This window comes from Chelonia mydas, chromosome 9 (assembly GCF_015237465.2).
Source record: "Chelonia mydas isolate rCheMyd1 chromosome 9, rCheMyd1.pri.v2, whole genome shotgun sequence".
Classification (NCBI taxonomy): Eukaryota; Metazoa; Chordata; order Testudines; family Cheloniidae; genus Chelonia; species Chelonia mydas.
The window spans coordinates 78,963,719-78,984,364 of NC_057855.1; the positions used below are offsets into that span (position 1 = coordinate 78,963,719).

The 20,646-nt window shown below is 43.8% G+C and overlaps 1 protein-coding gene across 2 annotated transcripts in view; it reads left to right on the forward strand.

Annotated features, from left to right (window-relative positions):
* Positions 1-18,187, forward strand: part of LAS1L (LAS1 like ribosome biogenesis factor) — a 49,182-nt gene extending 30,995 nt beyond the window's left edge. For both annotated transcript variants that reach the window (XM_007060184.4, XM_037908106.2), the window contains exons 10-13: positions 484-622; positions 1,276-1,658; positions 4,736-4,883; positions 17,807-18,187. In XM_007060184.4, coding sequence (XP_007060246.2) covers positions 484-622; positions 1,276-1,658; positions 4,736-4,883; positions 17,807-17,897 — 761 coding nt within the window. In that variant the 3' untranslated portion in view covers positions 17,898-18,187. The remainder of the gene's footprint in view (positions 1-483; positions 623-1,275; positions 1,659-4,735; positions 4,884-17,806) is intronic.
* The last annotated feature ends 2,459 nt before the right edge of the window (positions 18,188-20,646 follow it).

Consider the following 20,646-nt stretch of genomic DNA (forward strand, 5'->3'; position numbering starts at 1 on the left):
TACATAAAACCTAAACCAGTAGTTTGTGTTACTACAGATGCCAGTTGGACTTCTCATAATAAGCAGTTCTTAGGAGTCCCTGGCTTCCAGTGCTGTGCTCAGACCCCCACTAGGTCAGACAGTGCTGCCTTTGCAACACCCTGGGGTTACTCTTAGTGTCCTGACCAGACCCCACTATGGCTGTTCTCATTTTGTTCTTCCTACTTAGCATATGTTGCCTTTGGGTGAGTTGTCTTTCACTTCCTGTCCTGAACTTTTTAGAGTTGCTGAAACTGCCAAATCATGGTATGTTGTGCTTCACTCCAGAGGCAGCTGCATTCCACAGCTGGTTGGAATGATGGCCTGTGAAGCACGTTAACTCTGCCTCTTAAGGGTGAAAGGTACTATAAAAATGTAAAGGGTTGGTTATAAACATGTTTCTTATGTTGTGAGGCCCCTCTCTTCTTTATCGTTTTTTTTTGTTTGTTTGTTTTGTTTTTTAAGGGAGGAAAGTGAGACGCCCTTCACAGAGTCAGATAAACAAAAGGAAGCTGTTTCTCCGTAGAGTTTCCTTGCAGTGGATAAAGCTCATTGATGAATGTTTGGAAGCTCCCTGCTGGGCAACCCCACACCTCCTGCAGCTGTAAGTGTGACCCTCATCTCTTTGAAAAAGGAAAGAGGGGACAGGAAACAGATCATATGCAACCTGGTCAGAGCCACTGAAAAGAAGTATGTTCAGTTGTGGCTGGGACTCCTTCACTGACCTGCTGTCACCCTTGTGGAAACCCTATGGTGTATGCTAAACTTATATTGTTTCTGCTCTTCTTTCCACTGGTGCTACAAGAGAGAAAGCAGCAGAATTTTTCAGGTCTCTCTTTCAAAAAACAAATTAAGAGTGGAGTAGAGAAACTAGAAATTGGTGATAAAAAAAAAAAAAAAATCCACATTTGAGGCATCGGAAAAGCAATATGGGCAAAGAATCATGACAAGGCTGGTTGAAGTTAATAATGTAGTGAGATCTTATAAGGGTTGTAATCTGTGCTGTTTCATGAAAATCATTAGGGGGGAAATTAAGAAAAAAAAAATCAGAATCTTTAAGAAAGCAAAGGGGGAGAGTGAGTAGCCTAGGACCCCACTCAGCTTGGGAGGATTACCACCTCTGTCATGCGCACCATCCCAATGGCATGGGAGAGTTCATTTAGAAGAGCCCTTTTTAAGAGGTGCTCAATTCCATAAGCCTCTGTCCTGGAGTCTCTCCTTGCTTGTAATGCTTTGGTTCCCTCCTTTTCTTTCTAGGATCCTGTCAGACATGGAGCCTCCCTTGCCTTCAGATGCTCAGGAGAACCTTCTCTATCTCTCCTCCATCTACACCCAAGAAGGAGACTCTCTCTCCAGTCCAGGCTCTTCTTCAGACAGCAGTGGGCAGCCAATTTACACCATTGAGAGCTTACAGTGGAAGGCCAGACAGGAGAGTCAGGCCAAAGGCCAGAGGGTGGAAAGGCGAGAAACTGTACTGGGTGGTGTTGGTGATGAAGAAGACAAGGGGGAGGAGGAAGCTGAGGAAGAAGAGATGGAAGCTGAGCCAACGCCTTTGGAGGAACTTCTTCACGCTGATAACATGATGGTTATTGCTGAGAAAAGGGCAGCGCTGCATGGGTCCATCTGGCAGATCAGTGCAGGTAAAAGTGATTTGAAGACTTACTCTGATGCCCTGGGTCTCTTTGTCACCACTAAATGTAAATTGAAACACACAGTGGCCCCTCAAACGTCTCAGCCTGGTTAAGACTGAAGTGTACTTCAAATCCATGTTAAAGCTAAATCCCTGTAAACTGTTTTTTCACAGCCTGCCACTTATAGGCGTCTCCCTTCTCGTGGCTCCCATAATGCTGTGGTTACTTTTTATAGGTACACACAGTTAATGCTTCATTAACTTTCATATCACTGTACTTAAAATTCCACTTCACCTAGTTGGTGGAGAAGGGTGTGGGCTAGCAGTGAGCAGTAAAGAAAATATGAACATTTCATGGACTTTGGCAGTACATGCTGAAAGCCTCCCCTTATCAGACCAAGAGTTCATTAAAAATGTAATTTATGTATTTCCAGTGATGTGCAAAGTGCTTTCCATACAAGTACCATGCTCCAGGAAGCTTGCAATATACACAGCCAGCACGCAAATGGATGAATTCCAACACCACCCAGTACCCACACACTAAACCCAGCAACTGGAATTAGACCAAAGTTTTACAACCCTTAGGAGATTAAACTATTGTGTTTAGGGCAGTTTAGCAAGCACATTGTTAGTTATAAGACTACTTCCCACTACTACTGAACACTTATTTTTGAGGGACTAGGAGGATTTTAAGGTTTACAGGGTTCATGGAAGAAGCACGATTTGTTGAAGACTTTGGTGGGGGGATGGGATGAGGAGGAAAGAACTGGTGAGTCAGATCAGGGAAGGCATTTCAGATATGGAGCTGCATGAAAGGAGACATGGGCAACAATGCGAAAGGCAGTTCACTCAGATACTTTTCCCAAGTACATTATTTTTTGTTTGTCTAAGCAATTACTCTTAATCAGATTGATGCTAGGTCACTGGAGCTGAATATTCAGGTGAGTGGGAGAATGAAGTAACAGTGAAATGAGCAACTTTTCCATGGTAAGCAGGAGTTGGAAACATTCGGTTCACATTCTATGGCTAGCTGGAATAGAGAACACTTTCAGTGCTGTGGTTGGTTTGCGTACATGGCTCTGCCATATTGGTTCCATTTCCAGTACCCTGAGACAAGTGAGGTTGCTTTGTTTTACCCTTCTTCCTGCACCCCCCACCTCCATTCTCCTTTGGGCTAACATTCTTACTTGGAACATGAAATACCACTTATTTTTTTAGATTGGAGGGGGAGAACAGGAATCTGATCAAAGTAGCAGCCATCCCTTTATCAGGAAAGCAAACAAGTTTTGAGAAGCCTTGCTTTCCAAACAATGATATGCGACACACCTATCTTTGACTTGGCTTTTGAAATGTAGGAGATGACTTGGATTTGGCATTGTCTGCTGAACTTTGAATATGAAGTACAAACAAACAGCCTCATTACTGCTGTCCAAGTTGGCAGATAATTCCTGTGAGAGTGTGCAGCCTGTAGACTATCAGAAACTGAATAAAGGAGTAGGAAGTGGTGGGGAAGATACAACTGTGCCCATCACTGTTGTAAGAACCTACCAGTTGATAAGATAATGTGTACTTTCCAAGTTATTGCTGTGTTCCCTCTTTCACATCTCTCTCTCTCCCCCACCCTCGCCAGTCATGTGCAAAAGATTTTTTACAGGTTATTCCCCCAGCTTTTGTCTTGCTTCCCTTCTATTCTGTAGGGGAAGTTCCTGTTTTCAATTACTACTGTATTTTGCTAACACTTTCAGGCTGGGATTTTTAAAGAGGCCTAAGTTCAATGTGAGATTGGTGTCAAACTCCCTTATGCTTTTTTGAAAAATCCCAGTTTGAATCCCCCTTATCTTAAGTGATCTTGTTCCAATTATCCAACTCCCACTTGGTTAAAAATATATTTCCTCTCTTCCGCTCCTGTCTTTGCTGATGGGGATACCAGCAAAGAGGTTACTGTGGATGGAAACCAAAGGAGCAAACTGCTTGGTGGCAAACATATAGCTTTCTGCTCCTTAAGATGGGGGAGTGTCTTACATGTGTGCAAGTGGCTCTTTCCATGTACTAGATCTTGGACTTTTTTAGGAACCAAATCAGGTGCTTTTCGGAATTAACACACATGAACAGCTTTGTCAGTTTTCAAATGCCACAAGTATATTAAAAAAAAAAAATCTAAATTTAAATAAAAGAAATTGCTCTAGAATGTGACTCTGAAGAAGACTTGGGGGTCATGGTGGATAATCAGCTGAAAGTGATTATCAGTGCGATGCTGAGGCTAAAGGGGCTAATATGTTCCTTAGATGCATAAATGGGAATCTCAGGTAGGAGCAGAGAGGTTATTTTACCTGTGTATTTGGCACTGATGCAATCACTTCTGGATGCTGTGTGCAGCTCTGGTGTCCACAGTTCAAGAAAGATGTTGATAAATTCAGGAGAGTTGAGAGAAGAACTATTAAAAGATAAGAAACTGTAACTTATTGTGATCGATTCAAAGAGCTCAAACTTTTAATGAAGAAGAATGCTAAAGGATGACTTGATCAGAGTCTCTAAATACCTGCAACATGGGGAACAAATATTTGATAATGTGATCTTCAGTCTAGCAGAGAAAGGCATAACACGATCCAGTGGTTGGAAGATGAAGCTAGACAAACTCTGACTCGAAATAAGGTGTAAATTTTTAACAGTGGGGTAATTAACCATTGGAACAGTTTTCCAAGGGTCGTGGTGGATTCTCCATCACTGGCAACTTTTAAATCAAGATTCGATATTTTTCTACAAGATCTGCTCTAGGAATTATTTTGGGGAAGTTCTATTGCCCAAAAGTTCTATACAGGAGATCAGACTGGATGACAAGAATGGTCCTTTCTGGCTTTGGAATCTGTGGGGTTTAATAACTCAGAGTATCCCAAAATGTTTGGACAAGCTACACTTTGGAGAAGCAGCAGAAGTCAGAATCAAAATTTGGAGAAGTTATTCCCAAATGTATGCTACACAATTCTTGCATGAGCTATGAAATGTATGAACAGCCCACATACTGTTTTCTGAAGTTTATTTAGAAAGTGCACACTTGTTTTGAACCATGAATGTTATTTTCCCACCCAGATGGAGTGCAGTGGAAAGACTTTCCTCTTGGGAAACTTCCAGGTCAGACAGATGACCCTGATAGCCTATTGGTGGATAGTTATTCTATGATGTCCATGCTTGATCAGCCAGTGACAAGAGACGGTGGAAGGAACTCCCCCAGTACAAAGTAAGTAATGGTATGGGTGGGGGTTTCTGCCATTATGCCACAAGTACATGTTGTTTATGCTCAGCCCTGCACCACCACAAGAAGAGTCTGAGACAGCTGTTCCTGTTAATAGCTGTAGCAGTTTGAGAAATTTTTAATTGTTCTCTCTCTCTCCACTAGCATTTCATTGACCTCTAGTCTGAGGATGCAGGAAGAGGCCAGAGAGGGTTACTTTAAAAAAAAAAAAAAAGTCTGTTTTGAGCAAAGTGGCTGAATCTCACAGGAAAAGGGCAGGGGCATAGAGACCTTTACCTTGACAAGATCAATTAACACGGTAATGTGGCAGTCCAAATTGTACTATTTTAACCACTGGCAAATGCATTCAGTGATGTCACTGGGTAAAATACGCTGTCCCAGCACCTACTATCGCTACCTCCTACCCAGATCCCTCAAGTTAAGTTAAAAATCCAAGTAACCAGAACAGCCACTCTATGATGTGATGTGGTCAGGATGCCTTTAATGGAAAGAAGCATGGTCTTGTGGCTTAAGCACTGCACTGGAAGCCAGGAGACCTGGGTTGTGTTCCTGGCTCTTGCACTTACTCACTGCTTAGTCATAGGCAGGTCATTTAACCTCTTTGTGCATCATTTTTCCCATATTAGCCTACCTTGCATGGGATAGGTGTTGAGACTTAATGAACAAGTGTTTATAAAAGCACTTCGAGGTACTCTGGTGGAAAGAACTAAAAGAGAAATCAGTCTTATCACAGGGGGCTACAGGAAATGAGTAACTGCAGAATATGTGTCGTAATATAGAATAGTGCTGCTTTTACATAACCATAGAAATGACTATACCTGGAAATTGGTGTGAGCAAACAAACTTATCTCACTTAATGTGCTCAGTGTGACTATTACAAAATGTTTACTGAATGAGTTCATTAACAATGTAGTAGTCTCAGCTATCCAGTCTCTGGTTAACCACACGTGAGTCAGGCATCCCTGATGGCTATTCTCTTCATGCTTTGTTTCCCTGAGAGACTTTGTGTGTGCTTCTGTAAACCTTCAGAAAATCAGGGCTGCGTATAATGGGACAAAAGTTATCTTTGCCTGGCAGTGACATACACACCCTCTGAATCTCATCCAGCATCTCACTATGCATCTTTAGAAAGCAGTGGCAGTCATTTTCTGAATGGAGGAATCTTACCCTACAGTAATGTTTGTCCCCTATATCTTCTCCTAGCAAGAATAATTTTGAGAGATTTTTTTTTTTTGTAATTGCCGCCATTATAAAAGCAGCTTTTTTCTTTTTTTCTGTCTGAGAATCTGTCTGTTTTCTGTCTGTTGTCTCTTTTTGCAGCTCAGGGTGGTTGTTTTTTTTAACCTGTTGGACAGTTAAATGCACTTACGTCTGTGGAGAGATGAATCTAATTGTCACATGCACAGTTTCAGTACTATCCTGCTGAGGAAACCAGCTCCTGGCAGTCCCATCTTCACCCCCCCATATGTCCCACCTCTGTCCTTCTTTTAAAAAAAAACAACAAAAAAACCCAGCAGTGGTAGGTTTTTGCTGTATCCCATCAGGGAAGCTATTGTTTTTTCACACACTGAGATGAATGTTTGGAGTTGAATTTTCAAACCTGTTGTGGCTGTGTTAGAGATCAGGGATTAGACTCTCAGTTGATATAAAGTGAAACAGCACCATTGACTTCAAAGAAACTACACAATTTATACTAGCCAAAGATCTGGCCCCCCTGGGTTGCACCCAGCCTCAATGAAGAATTACAGGATGTGCTGGAGATGGTGGTAGTATTGGAGGAAGCTTTAGCTGAGTCTTTTCTTCTAGGGAATGGGACCGCTCTGGTTAATGTGGAGTTAGCAATTCTATTTTAAGATTTTTTTACCTTGGCTGTGGTATTTGCCCTGTTAATCCAGTAGGTCTGCCTTGGCAAGGCTGTTTCACTGTCCAATCAGTTTTGTCTCTTACATTGCAGTACAGGGGCACAGAAACTCTTTCTTCTTCGAAAACAAAATATAAGTAAATGGCAGTTCCTGCATTCCTACGCATTGCATTTGTGATAGCTACCACACTTTTAGACCCATGGTTCTCAAACTGGTCTGTAAAGCCTGTCCTGGTGTTCTGGAGAAGGAAACATGAGATCCATATATTTCAGGATTGGGGTGTTGGGAGAGTGAGAGGGTCTGTGAAGTCTCTTGCACATCATTGGTCCAGAGAATGAACAAGATACAGAACAATTGTTGGTGTCTTTCAGGCTATGGAACATACAAACAAGTTCTTCTTACCTCAGGCAAAAAGAAGCCCTCATTAAAGAGACCAAGTGGACTGTGGTTTTCTGCATGCAATTCAAGGCATTTTGTTCACTTGGTTACTGTAACAGAAGCATCTATGGCAATTTACAGTTGCTATGGAATAATTCATGCTCATTATATATTTCTGTAGTGTTAGGTGACCTTTCTGAGCTGGCTTTGGATTCTGCTGTGAGTTGCATCAGGTTAACCCTTGGAGAGTGACAGCCCCATTTTCCAATTGGAACTCCTCAATTTATCCATTATTAGATCAGTCTGCCTAAGTCATAGAAACTCAAAGAAGAGCTCTGTGTAAGCTTGAATGCTTTTCTCTCACCAACAGAAGTTGGTCCAATAAAAGATATTGCCTCCCCCACCTTGTCTCTGTGACAGTAAGCACAGATGGTCACCTGAATGGAGCCACAATAGTACACTTTTCTCTTAGTCAGCCCCAAGGACTGTGTTGCTGCTTGATTGGTCAGGGTAAAATTAGACATTGGTGTGTTTGGTAATTAAAGTGAGATCGCTTCCATTTAAAGGGAGATCTCCAACCCCTCAGACCTGTAGCCTGCTGCTTGTTTTCCAAGTCACCCAAGGCATGAACTCTAACCATCAGGACATGTTTCATGTAGGGTAAATATTGGAATTTAGAGATCTATTTTTAATTAAATCTCTGTATCCCAAAATTGATACTGCTGGGTAGGGAGCCTTTAGCTTGAAGAATATAACATCCAGCTATATAACTAGTATTTAGATTGATGAGAGAAGACATCAGAATGGGGAGCTGTGATAGAACTTTAGATTTGTCAAATTGACAGCAAATGCTCTGATAGGAGACTGGTTGCTTGTTCTTTAATGGTCACTCATTTCCCATCAGTAGATTTAAGACTTGTCTACATGGCCCCACATTTGGACTACTGGGGCATGAATTGCGATGTGTGCCAAAGCACTGCATTTTAACTCCCCCCTGTAGCTGTTGCAGGCATGAACTAACAGGTGCGTGGTTCACATTAACATAGTTCTGTTTGAAGATCATTTATATTAACATGAACTACATAGTTTTTAGTTCAGGCCTGCGGCATCCACAGGGGGGAGTTACAGCATACCACTATGGGGCACGCTGAGGTTCATCTCCCTCCCCCTCCAGTCGAAACTGCAGGGTCATGTAGACAAACTCTTGGTTTTGCTATACAGTATAGACTCCTGCTTATGGAGGCTGCAATCAAATGCATGAAAGAATGGTGTGATTCATTACTCAGGTTTGATTGCAACTTGTTATTCTAGATGCCAGCTGCAGAATATGCCCTTTGATTCAACCCGGGTAGGCATAATAGACATACTGTAGTCCAAACATATTTCCCAGAATTGGTGGTGATACAGCTTTTCTGAAGTGTAGGGAATAATAGCTACCCTACAATCCCACTGTCTGGGACGCTGCCATTTGCGGTCTACATGTGAAGGAATTCCCATGTATAGAAACTCATCAGTCCATTGGTTAAAATGTCTGGAACTTGGATTGTATTAAAGTTTGCCTGTAGCTAGCTGTAAATGTACAATCCCTGCCTCTGTAGCACAGTGTTTTCCTTCATTAGCAAAATTCAGTAATGTTTACGATTTTTATGGGCTTGATTATGATGCATCTGAGTTCAGAGTGCCTTGCCAGCCAACTCAGTGGGAATAGTAGGGGGCCTTAATATGGAAAGCTGATTCCTTAGAACTTTGGTCTCTTAGTGCAGAGAGTATCTTATTTGATAAGAAATTTTTGTCAAGTTATCAAGGAGCCCTATAACCAGGTGCTGTGGTGTGTGCCTGTAATCCCAGGTATTTGGGAGGCTGAGGCTGGTAGATCACTTGCGCTCAGGGGTTCTGGGCTGCAGTGCGCTATGCGGATTGGGCATCCGGTGTCACTGACAGCCTGACCAGTGGGTGGCTGAAGGAATGGCTAGGACAACATGAAAGACGTGATTGGCACTCTCTCTGTCAGGGCTGATAGACCGATCGATCAAGGTGACCAGGGCGCCCTATGATCATTCCTTCCCCTACATCTTAATCACATTCCAGGTGATTTAGTACATCTTTGTAGATAGGGTTTGAAACAGTTACCAAACACTTGCTAGCTAATGGACTAAATCTACTAGCTGGAGGCTAATATAAAAGACTTGCAGAAGAGTGGAGTAGCCCAGTACATCCTGATGCCTGGGGAGGGCGTGAGGGAGAACAGGCATGAGCCATTGCTATAGGGTTCTCTGTCTTTCTTGTTGCCCTTTGCTTCTTGTTGTCCGATATGTTTAGAATTCCTCCTGTCTGCTAGATGAACCAGGAGTTTATTTTTTCTCCGTTCCTGACCACACCCAGCTACTGCAAAATGCAGGGGGGAATAGGGTGACCAGATGTCCCGATTTTATAGGGACAGTCCCGATATTTGGGGCTTTTTCTTGTATAGGCGCCTATTACCCTCCACCCCCTGTCCTGATTTTTCATACTTGCTGTCTGGTCACCCTAGGGGGAAGTCTCTGCTCCCCTCCTTGTGGGAGGGAGGAATGGGCATTGAAGGTCTCTACAGCTTTCCACCCTTCCTTTCAGAGCTGCTGGAAACGAGAGGGGATCTCTCCCCACCCTTCATGCTCTCTTCTTCACCCTCCCCCATTCCGTAGTCACTCCTACACCTCATAACGTTAAGGGACAATGAAAGCGAACAGAGATTTGCTTTTTGCCAAGTTGCTGGAAGCAAACACAAGAGGCAGCAATTCTCTCCTCCATTGTTTGAAAGAGGGGAGGAGGGGAAGAAAAAACACTCATCACCATAAAGTGCCTCCCTCAGACACCAAGTCCATGCTTTTAGTACTGCTGTGGGAGCCACTCCTGCAGCTGACAGGCATCTGGTTATTGTCACAGCTGCTTTCTTATCAGCAATGGCGTTAACCACATTCTGGTCACTTTCACTCCACTCCTGCCAGCTTTCACCCACTCCTCACAGAATGTGTCCGACTTGCCAACATCCGCTGCAGTTTTCAAGCATTGCTTATCCTTGTACTAGAATTTTACACAGTTGTCTAATGTTGGCTGTAGTGTCTGAGCTGTAGGAATCCTACAGGCAGTGTTTCCAATTTGTGTGATTGTGGAAGGGTAGATTCCAGGGGCACCAGAACAGGGGAGGCCAGGGCCCCATCACTTTTAGATGCTTTTTACTGGCCATAAGGGTGAGCGATGGGATGCTGGGGGTCTGTGGAGAGGAGTGAGCTTAGGGTGGTGCAGGGGCATGGCCTCAGGAGAAGGAGCAGCACGGGGGCCTCCCCCCACTTTTAGGGAGCTTCCGTTGCTCCTTGTAGACTCACCATTGGTGTGCCCTCTCATGGCTGGGCAGCTCTCAGCTCTCACGGCCCTGCAGATAGTCGGTCCATCCCCTCTCAAGACGGTCCTGCAGCCAGGTCACATTTAGTCCCATCCCTTCCAGTGTAACAAAGTACAACAAGAAATTCCAAAACCTTGCATCAGGTCTCTGGTTCTGCACCCAGCGGTCATCACACCACCTCTCAAGGCTCTGAATTTTCATTATGTGCATCATCAGGGGCTTGACACCACCTTCTTAGTGGCTGGTAGGGGAACCTAGACCCATCCTCTACACAGGGACCCCTGGATGAGCAGCCAAGTTCTGCCAAACACACTCCTGCCTCCCTTCCTACCATAACCTTTGTCACAGCTCCTTCTGGGCTCTTTGTAATAAGAAACACCATCCAGGGCTTCTCCCCACAGGTTTCTCATCCTGGTGTCAGGGTCAACCACAAGAGCTTGCTTCAGTCATGTGTATTCAGCTATCTTCCCTCTCCAACCTTCTTCCTTGCCCTGCAGGAGCCTTCCTGTTCACCACAGGTCTCTCCACTAACAAAATAGTGACTACAGATTTCTTGCCTCTCTCCCTGGAGCACCTTTCTGTGGTGCACTACCTCTCTTTACAGCCATTACCCAGCTGGGCATCATCTTTAATTAGGGCTGGCCCACCTTCCAGATATGGCCAGCTGGATTAATTGGTCTTTCAAGCCCACATTAACCCTTTCACCACTATATGGGGTATATATACCATCACATAGATTGACAAGAAGGAAAAAACTCTTTGTATTTAGAGCCTGTGAACAGTTCCTTACAAGTAGAAAGTAGAAATGGCTTTAGACACTGTATATGACACCAGGGAACACATGGCTCTTGCTCACCTGCTGTTTTGAATATTGTATTCTCTTAGCATTGCTGCACCTGATTACTCTTCCTCATTTCTTTAGCTGCGTATGTGAAATTCATTTGCTGTATTAAATACTGTGAGGTAGCTGAAGCTATTGTAATTGCACAACAAAAGGAAGTAGCTGGTGAATACTATGATACTGCTGCTAGCAACTTTTCCTTTCCCACGGAAGTTGATGGAACATCACCTTTGGTACATCAGAGTTGGACTGGCCATGTTGATTAAATGGATTTTGGGGCATATAATAACTTATCAGCAGGGGCTATAGACATTTTCAGGGTAAAACCTGCCAGAGTTACCTTGCCAAAACTAGAGAACTTCTAGAGTGATTTTTTCCCTCTCTTGTATTTGTTGATACAATTTTTAAATGCTACACACCATTTGTATCCTTAAATGGATAGTGCACTTGTGCAGCAAGGCTTACTATGTATAAAGTATTTTGAGAGTCTTGGTTGAAAGACACCAAATAATTGCAAAAAAATTATTATTTATTTTAAAGCCAAAACTAAGGACCTTCAAATATGTTTCTTAAATGAAAATGACGAGCAAGTAAAAGCTGTGTCTCTAAAAAGCAGTCGCAACATGAAGAAATCCTTGGCAAACCCTTTGGGAGACTTTCCCCCAGACTGCATAATTTTTATAGAATGTTACATGTCAAGATTTAAACGCCTCCTCCTTATAACTGACTTTGCAGTTGTTTCATGGGCTGTTAAGAGAATATTTTAAAAGTCAGGCTTGTAGTTGGTCCCAACTGACCCTTCCAGCCTGGAGAGGGCAGGTATATGGGTAAAAAGCCACCTGTGTCTTTAGAGTCATTGTACTTTTAAAACAGTAAAGAAAAGGGGTTTATGTAGGTAATTTGGTACAGAAATGGATTTCCAACCTCCTAGGCAAACTTTCTTTCTTTATAAAGTGTCCTTTGCAATGTGGCATTCAACTGTCTATCACAGCAGTGACCCCTAGTAGAACGTATTTGTCTTTATTTCTGAACATCAAAGCCTTCAGAAGTCATTCGCTGTGCTTCCCTACTTAGGACTTCACCCCAAATAACAAATTCAAAGAAATGCTTTTTTCTGTCTCTCCACAGATGACCTCTGACAATCTGCCATGGTTTCCATAGCCTGAAATGAGGGGTAAACTTTGCTTGACACACAAAACAGGACAGAGATTTAAAAAAATTGATTCCTGTTGGGTAGGGATGTCCATGGGTAAAATGATAGATTGACTCATCAGCATGTTGAGCAGTGAGCAGCTGACGTTGCTGTAGAACAGAAAAACAGAATAGAAATTAGTTTGTTGGTAAAACTAAAGACCCAGATGAACGTTTTCCTTCAAGCAGATAACTGGAATGTTTACTGTATAATGGGGGGTCTCAAAGTCCCAGCCCGCAGGCTATCTGCAGCTGAGAACCTCCCCAACGTGGCTTGCAGGGCTCCAGCAATTTTGGAGCTGGGTCTTTCACTTGGCCCCACCTGCCACCCCCAGGCACTCCCTCCCTGGGCAATTTAGAATGGCCCGGGGCCCACCCACCACCAGCAGTGCAGTGGAGCTGAGCGGCTTCCTGCACGCTTGGTCCACGTGGCTGCCGGCCCTGGGGCAGGGTGGGGCTGCGCCTCCGCGCACTGCCCCCACCCCGAGCGCCCCTGCGGCCTATGGGAAGCTGCGGGGGTGGTGCCTGGGGACAGCAGCACGTGGAGGCCCCCTGGCCTGCCCCACCTTGGAAACCCAGGTAAGCGCCGAACCCTCCAACCCCCCCTCAGAGCCTGCACCCCCTCCCCCACACACCCCCTCCCACCCCCAAACTCCCTCCCAGAGCCTGCACTCAGCACCCAAACTCCATCCCCGAACATGCACCCCAGACCCCCTCCCCAACCCAAACTCCCTCCCAGAGCCTTAGGCGGGGGTCGGAATTTGGGGGGGGGGGAGGCAGAATGGGGGGGGGGGCGGGTTCTGGGTGGCATGAGTGACATTATTGGCCCGCTGGGAGGATTTGAGGACTGGCACTGGCCCTAAAGTTAATTGAGTTTGAGACCCCTGCTGTATAACATAGCTATGGAACAACAGACAGGAAACATTGGTAAAGATCCTTAACTTGGGAGAAGCCTTAAAATTTCTCCTGAGTTCTTAAGCTAGTACTGTAACTTTTTCCACCCCAATAGCACTCTCTCATCCACAGCTCTTACCTTGACTGGAGAATAAATGACTGATAACCAGAGTGATGTTGTATTTTTGGTGGGAAAATTTACGGAAAAGTGGATGTGCACATTTGCTTGATCCAGGAGGATGAAACCTAAACGGGCTTTACAGGGATGCATTCTGTGCTGGCAGATATATGCATGTAGTGCCTTCACTTCCACCACAGAGAGTCATGCAGAGTTTTAATAATGCTTGAGTGAAAGCCCCCAGAATCTTCCAGTGTCCCACAAATGACAATGTGGGGATCTGACCCATTTTAGCTGTTTTCGCTGTACTTTCAAACTCTCAGCTAACTTCCTGCCTGCAGCAAAATGTTCTTTGGGTGCATGCATCATTCCCCTTAAAATCCCCATAATGATTCTCCTCCCAGCAATAACTAATAACAAGAATAACTAATGACAAATGGCATCTAGTTTATCTACATATCTGCATCCATCCAGAGAGCTTTTGTGTGTGTGTGTGTGTGTGTCTCTCTCTCCTCTCTCTCTCTTTCTTGTTTTGTAAGATTCTGGGGGGGGGATGTTTGTGTGTGTTTGTTTGTTTTTGTCTCTTGATGTATAATTTGGCAGTACTCAGTAATTTGGTGTAGCAGGGGTGTTGCAGAAGTGAATGCAATAGGTGATAGCAGAATACAGGCCTCAGTTCAGTAGTAAGTGTGAATTTGTGACAGAGTTGTTGGTGTGAGTGGGTGTTTTGTTCAGAGTGGAGTGGGGAGGAAGGATGCCGGTCAGTCATTCTTATGATCTGAAAGGCTACAGATAATCCTGAAGAGAGCAGTAACTGCTTCTTGAGATAAGTTCCCAGTAGGCTGGGGGAAACTTTTTGTGGTAGTGCTTGGGGGAGAGGCCTTGACTGGTGGGGTTTATAGAAGCAGCCATAAGGAAAACCAACTACACACAACTAACGATACCTTTGGAAATGTCGTTTCTCTGTGATTCAGGCTTTTATTTTTTTTAATGTCTTGTGGTTGGGAGTGAGGGTTATTTACCTTTTATCTTCAGCTTTCTGCTCTCCCCAGCATCTCTTGGAAGTGAAAGAGGAAGAGGGCAAGTGACGTATAGGATGCAGCTGCCTTCCTGAAGAAATCACCTAACAGCTGACTTCAGTTGCAGCTTCTTGCAATTACAACACAGCAGAAACTAGCCCACACATAGCACTGCACTGCAGAAGACATGCAGCTTGCGGTACCTGCTTTATGTAACCTAAAGTCAGGCTAGATGATTACAATGGTTCTTTCCAGCTTTATAATCTATGAATCTGTTCCTTATGCTTCTTAAGCACCTCTTATCGAAGTGGTACCCAAAGCAATTTGTAAACTGTGTATCTACGGAAATGATCTTGCCCACTGCTGAAGTGCAGCCATCTCTGGGGTGGAACTTGGCAGCGGTTTAACAGTGCACAGCAACACACATTCGTATCCTAAAAAATCAAAGATTGAAAAGGCCTACCTGACCACATGAAGTCCACCTTCCACTCAGTGCAGCTTGTTCTCTGCAGTATTTGTCTCCAGCGTCTTTTGCAATTTAGTTTATTGGATGTTTTATTAAAAATATAATGAAAACAATTAGTAGTGGAACAATACTTGATGTTGAAATTACCACAGGTAGCAGTAGAAATTGTGAGTTGCTGGGAGACATTCTTGAATGAGAATTCTTTGATGTCACATTTTAAAATGGCAGTAGTGAAGAGGTGTCGACCTTGTGAGACTCGGCTATAACCTAATAGACGTTGCTATTGGGAGATGCTTCCAGAAAGCCTTAGTTTTTTCTTAGTATCATACCATTATTCATAATTATATCTCCTTAGTTTTTATATTCTGTATATTTTAGGCAATTTTAGGGCAGTATACAAGAGCCAAAGAGTTAAATAGTTTTGTGGGTTGATAGGGTCTTCTTTAAATGCTATTTATGTGGTATGCATTGTACAAGATACACAAGACAATCCCAGCCTGAAACAGCTTACAGTTCAAAGGATAGACACAGCAGTCTGGACCTCTGGGAATCCCATAGGATGGATGAAGTTGGAATTTTTATATGAACTCCTGGTAGGCATTGCGAAAGAAGAGAGTCAGTCTTTATGCAGGATTTAAATGAGAAGATGGTAGCTATGTGAACAGGTATGGCGGGAGGGTATTTCTTCATATTGTATGTTTGGCACAGACAGGAGTGGGAAAAGATGACAAACTGTGTGTCAGAACTGGCATTGTTGATGAAGGTGAGGGATAGGGAAAGATGAGCTGAGCACTGCGTCTGAAGTCTTTCGTGGGAGTCCTCCTTGTGCACCCATCTCCATGTCTTTGTGAAAAGTGTGTGACGAATCATTTCTCTATCTTGTGATTTGTAGCCACCTTTTTTTTTTTTTAACTTACAAATATAGATTTGATACTGGCCACTAACTCCACAATCTCAGGTAGTGGAGGGCAGATTACCAGATGGTGTGTCCCAGCTCAAAGCTGCGGCAGGGGGTAAATTAAGAATTACTGTAGGCCCTAAAGGAAGAGTTTCACCTGACTTCGAATTCAGTGGATGCCTCTGGCTACTGGTGGTTTAGGAACGGTGCTGCTGAGTCTTGAATGCCTTCCCATTTCCTCAGGTAGGGACTGCTCTTTGCACATAGGCAGGCAGAGCCTTTGGTTCTCCCACCTCTCTGTTACTCTTATCACTGTTTTCTCCATACTTGCCTGAGAGCAATAGCTGTGCTGGCAATAAGATAGCCAGAAGGGAATCTGTCTGTGGGTGGCTGGGCATAGCTGCTAGCATGGCACAGCCTTGCAGATCATGTCAAAAGGTAGTTTTGACATTTCAGAAATAGGATTCATTTTTAATAGTCTTGCTTAATCACTGGATTTCAGTGCCCTTGAGTGATGAGTCAGTAGGAAAGACACTGCAGTCTGTATCTAAACCCAGGGGTTTCATCAAATAGTGTCAGTAGAGAACATACACTTACTGTGGAGGACGTTGGGTTGTAGCTGAAATTTGATCTGTCCTTGAGCATGAAGAGAACAAAAACGGAAAAACTTGAAATTGACAGCACGGACTGCCCTCTGCTCTCCACAGCGCCAGAGTGCAGGTTTCAGGTGAATCCCTTAGACACTTAACTGTTAAATTGAACCGTGGTTCACATCTTCTCAACTCCAGGAAAATGAATAAGAGCTGTAAAACTTACTGTTTGAAGGTCTTCTAACAACCTGGTAGTGTCTTGACTAGTTTCAACCACACGTGTGTCTTGCAGTGTTGATGGGCATAGCGTGGTTTACCTGTGTTCCCCAGTTGTTCTCCCTGGGATTAGGAAACACTGTTAAAACGTCCCCATAGAGGGTAATTTGTGCAGTGGAAAGGGTTATTTATACTGATTGTGAGGGAGCGAGCCACCATCTATGTTTGGAAATGGCCTAGAACGCTGTGGGTGTTGCCCAAACAATAAATTCCTTAAACAAAACTCTAAGTACACTCTGGTTTCTAGAAGTTATTTGTATGGTGGTAGGAGCCCCACTTATGGGTAAGGACTGCACTGGGCTAGGCACAAGAGACTCTCTTATGATCTAAGCAATGGGGAGTCATTGGCTGAGCCAGGAGTGACATCTACATCTCCTGACCCCCAGGGCTGCACCTTTATTTCAGAACCACCCTTCTCATTATACTGGTTTAGCATCTTGCTGACAGGTGGGAGTTCCTGATGTTGTTCATGATCTGTGCCCCTTCTTGCCGAGAGCAGGGTGGTCACAACCTCAACAAGGACCTCAGTAATAGAAAATGGCTGATACGGCAAGGCTGTGAGACTTGTGCCTACTTGTATTGTGCATACCAGGTATCTCCTGGCATAGGCAGGTCTCAGGTTGACTGCTTGCTGAAATACCATGTTGCCTGATATATCCGTGTTCCCGATTCCAAAGAGCAGTTCAGCTAAAATATTATTGCACAGGTAATTCTGCACCCATTTGCATCTTTCACATTAGCAGATGTTATATTTACCTGTAGAGGGGAAAGGCAGCTTCATAGTTCATCCTGAATATTGACTGGGGACGTTCAGACACTGCAGCTCAAGTTAAAAATGAGCCAAGAGTGTGGTGCCAAAGGGCACGCATCACAAGCCCTTTTTCGCCTGCTCTCATTGGCAGAGTTAAAAGTGCTTTTCGAAGTGATTTTTCTTCACTTTAGCTCTTACACAAATCACTGGGGCTTTTAAATTGCTCTTTTTCTTCCTTTCTGCAGCTCTCCTGAATCGAATGGAGCTGTGATGGAAGGATTATTGTGGACCCAGAATGACCTCCATAGAATAAAAAGTGGCCTTCAGCTCTTCTAAGCAGCCAGTTTTAGACAAGATAAGTAGCACAAAGAGATATCATGGTGATATTAAAATAGTCTATCATGCAAAAAATTCCTGGGGGAAATAAGTGTTTGACTATTTTATAACTTGATTTGTGCTTGAGGTCATTTGTCTAGTAACTCTAGTCTGTTTAACAACAAAAGTTAATTCCTACCTCTTTTTAACTGAGCTATGTGAAATATAGTTTTAGGGTTAACTTACATTGGAATCCTTCACTGTTTCTTAAACTTTTATATTTAATAAAATATTCTCCAGTTAAAAGTGAACCCTCTTCCTGGATCTTGGTTTCTTTTTTGTGCTCAGTTGTTCTTGAAAAAGATACTTGATTTCCAATAGATCACTATTGAGTTCTTTCTTTTTTCAGTGAAGCACATGTTCTGGTTCCTCTCATGATTTAATCATGTACATTGCTGGATTTCTCTTGTCAGGAAAGATAGCGTCTTAATTTTTAGAAGTGGTTAGATGTAAAAGGATAACCCTGAAACAATTGTCCCTGTTCGATCAGATGTTGCCTATATGGTAGACTTACACACTACTGTGCTTAAAAGGAAAGTCAGTTTGCATAAAAATCCCAGAACTGTCCTTTGGCCTCATGGTTAATGTCTTGGGACAAGATTCTGGAACAGTTCCAAGAGAACCAGCTATCTCCAGGTTGGGTTCAGGGCTTTGATCAATGACCTGACTTTAATTAAGGTTTCTGCTCCTTACACAGCAGAACATTTAGCAAATTAAGTGATAAAGGCCTTGATGCTGCAAGGATTCACAGATCCAATTCCAGGATTGAGGTCCTAAGTATATAAAGGGAAATATTACAATACATCGGTGTGTTAGAATGGTGGGAAAATTTAGAGCACACCATAGTCAAGGTGCAACAGACGAGAATTTTTTCTGGAAAAGAATACAAGGCACAAGCAGCAGCTAACAGGGCTTCCTGAGTTTTAAACAAACTACTGCAAATGAAAAAACAGTGAAATCCGTGCTGATTTTAAATACAAAAAAGAAGCTTACAGGAAGTGGAAGATTGGATATATGACCAGGGAGGAGTATAAAAATATTGCTCAGGCATGCAGGAGTGAAATCAGGAAGGCCAAATCACACCTGGAGTTGCAGCTAGCAAGAGATGTTAAGAGTAACAAGAAGGGTTTCTTCAGGTATTTTAACAACAAGAAGAAAGTTAAGGAAAGTGTGGGCCCCTTACTGAATGAGGGAGGCAACCTAGTGACAGAGGATGTGGAAAAAGCTTATGTACTCAATGCTTTTTTTTGCCTGTCTTCACGAATAAGGTCAGCTCCCACTGGGCAGGACAGCATGGGGAGAAGGTGACCAGCCCACTGTGGAGAAAGAAGTGGTTCAGGACTATTTAGAAAAGCTGGACGAGCACAAGTCCATGGGACTGGATGCGCTGCATCCGAGGGTGCTAAAGGAGTTGGCGGATGTGATTGCAGAGCCATTAGCCATTATCTTTGAAAACTTATGGTGATCAGGGGAGGTCCCGGATAACTGGAAAAAGGCTAATGTAGTGCCCATCTTTAAAAAAGGGAAGGAGAAGGATCCGGGGAACTACAGGCCAGTCAGCCTCACTTCAGTCCCTGGAAAAATCATGGAGCAGGTCCTCCAGGAATCCATTTTGAAGCACTTAGAGGAGAGGAAAGTGATCAGGAACAGTCAGCATGGATTCACCAAGGGCAAGTCATGCCTGACTAACCTAATTGCCTTCTGTGACGAGATAACTGGCTCTGTGGATGAAGGGAAAGCATGGACGTGTTATTCCTTGACTTTAGCAAAGCTTTTGATACGGTCTTGCACAGTGTTCTTGCCAGCAAGTTAAAGTAGTATGGGCTGGATGAATGGACTATAAGGTGGCTATAAAGCTGGATAGATCGTTGGGCTCAACAGGTAGTGATCAATGGCTTCATGTCTAGTTGGCAGCCGGTATCGAGCGGAGTGCTCCAAGGGTCAGTCCTGGGGCCGGTGTTGTTCAGTATCTTCATTAATGATCTGGAGGATGGTGTGGATTGCACCCTCATCAAGTTTGCAGATGACACTAAACTGGGAGGAGAGGTAGATACGCTGGAGGGACGGGATAGGATATAGAGGGACTTAGACAAATTAGAGGATTGGGCCAAAAGAAATCTGATGAGGTTCAACAAGGACAAGTGCAGAGTCCTGCACGTAGGACGGAAGAATCCCATGCATTGCTACAGACTAGAGACTGAATGGCTAGGCAGCAGTTCTGCAGAAAAGGACGTAGGGGTTACAGTGGATGAGAAGCTGGATATGAGTCAACAGTGTGCCCTTGTTGCCAAGAAAGCTAATGGCATTTTGGGCTGTATAAGTAGGGGCATTGCCAGTAGATCGAGGAATGTGATCATTTCCCTCTATTCGACATTGATGAGGCCTCATCTGGAGTACTGTGTCCAGTTTTGGGCCCCACACTACAAGAAGGATGTGGAAAAATTGGAAAGCGTCCAGCAGAGGGCAACAAAAATGATTAGGGGACTGGAACACATGACTTATGAGGAGAAGCTGAGGGAACTGGGATTGTTTAGTCGTCAGAAGAGAAGAATGAGGGGGGATTTGATAGCTGCTTTCAACTACCTGAAAGGGGGTTCCAAAGAGGATGGATCTAGACTGTTCTCAGTGGTGGCAGATGACAGAACAAGAAGTAACAGTCTCAAGTTGCAGTGGGGGAGGTTTAGGTTGGATATTAGGAAAAACTTTTCAC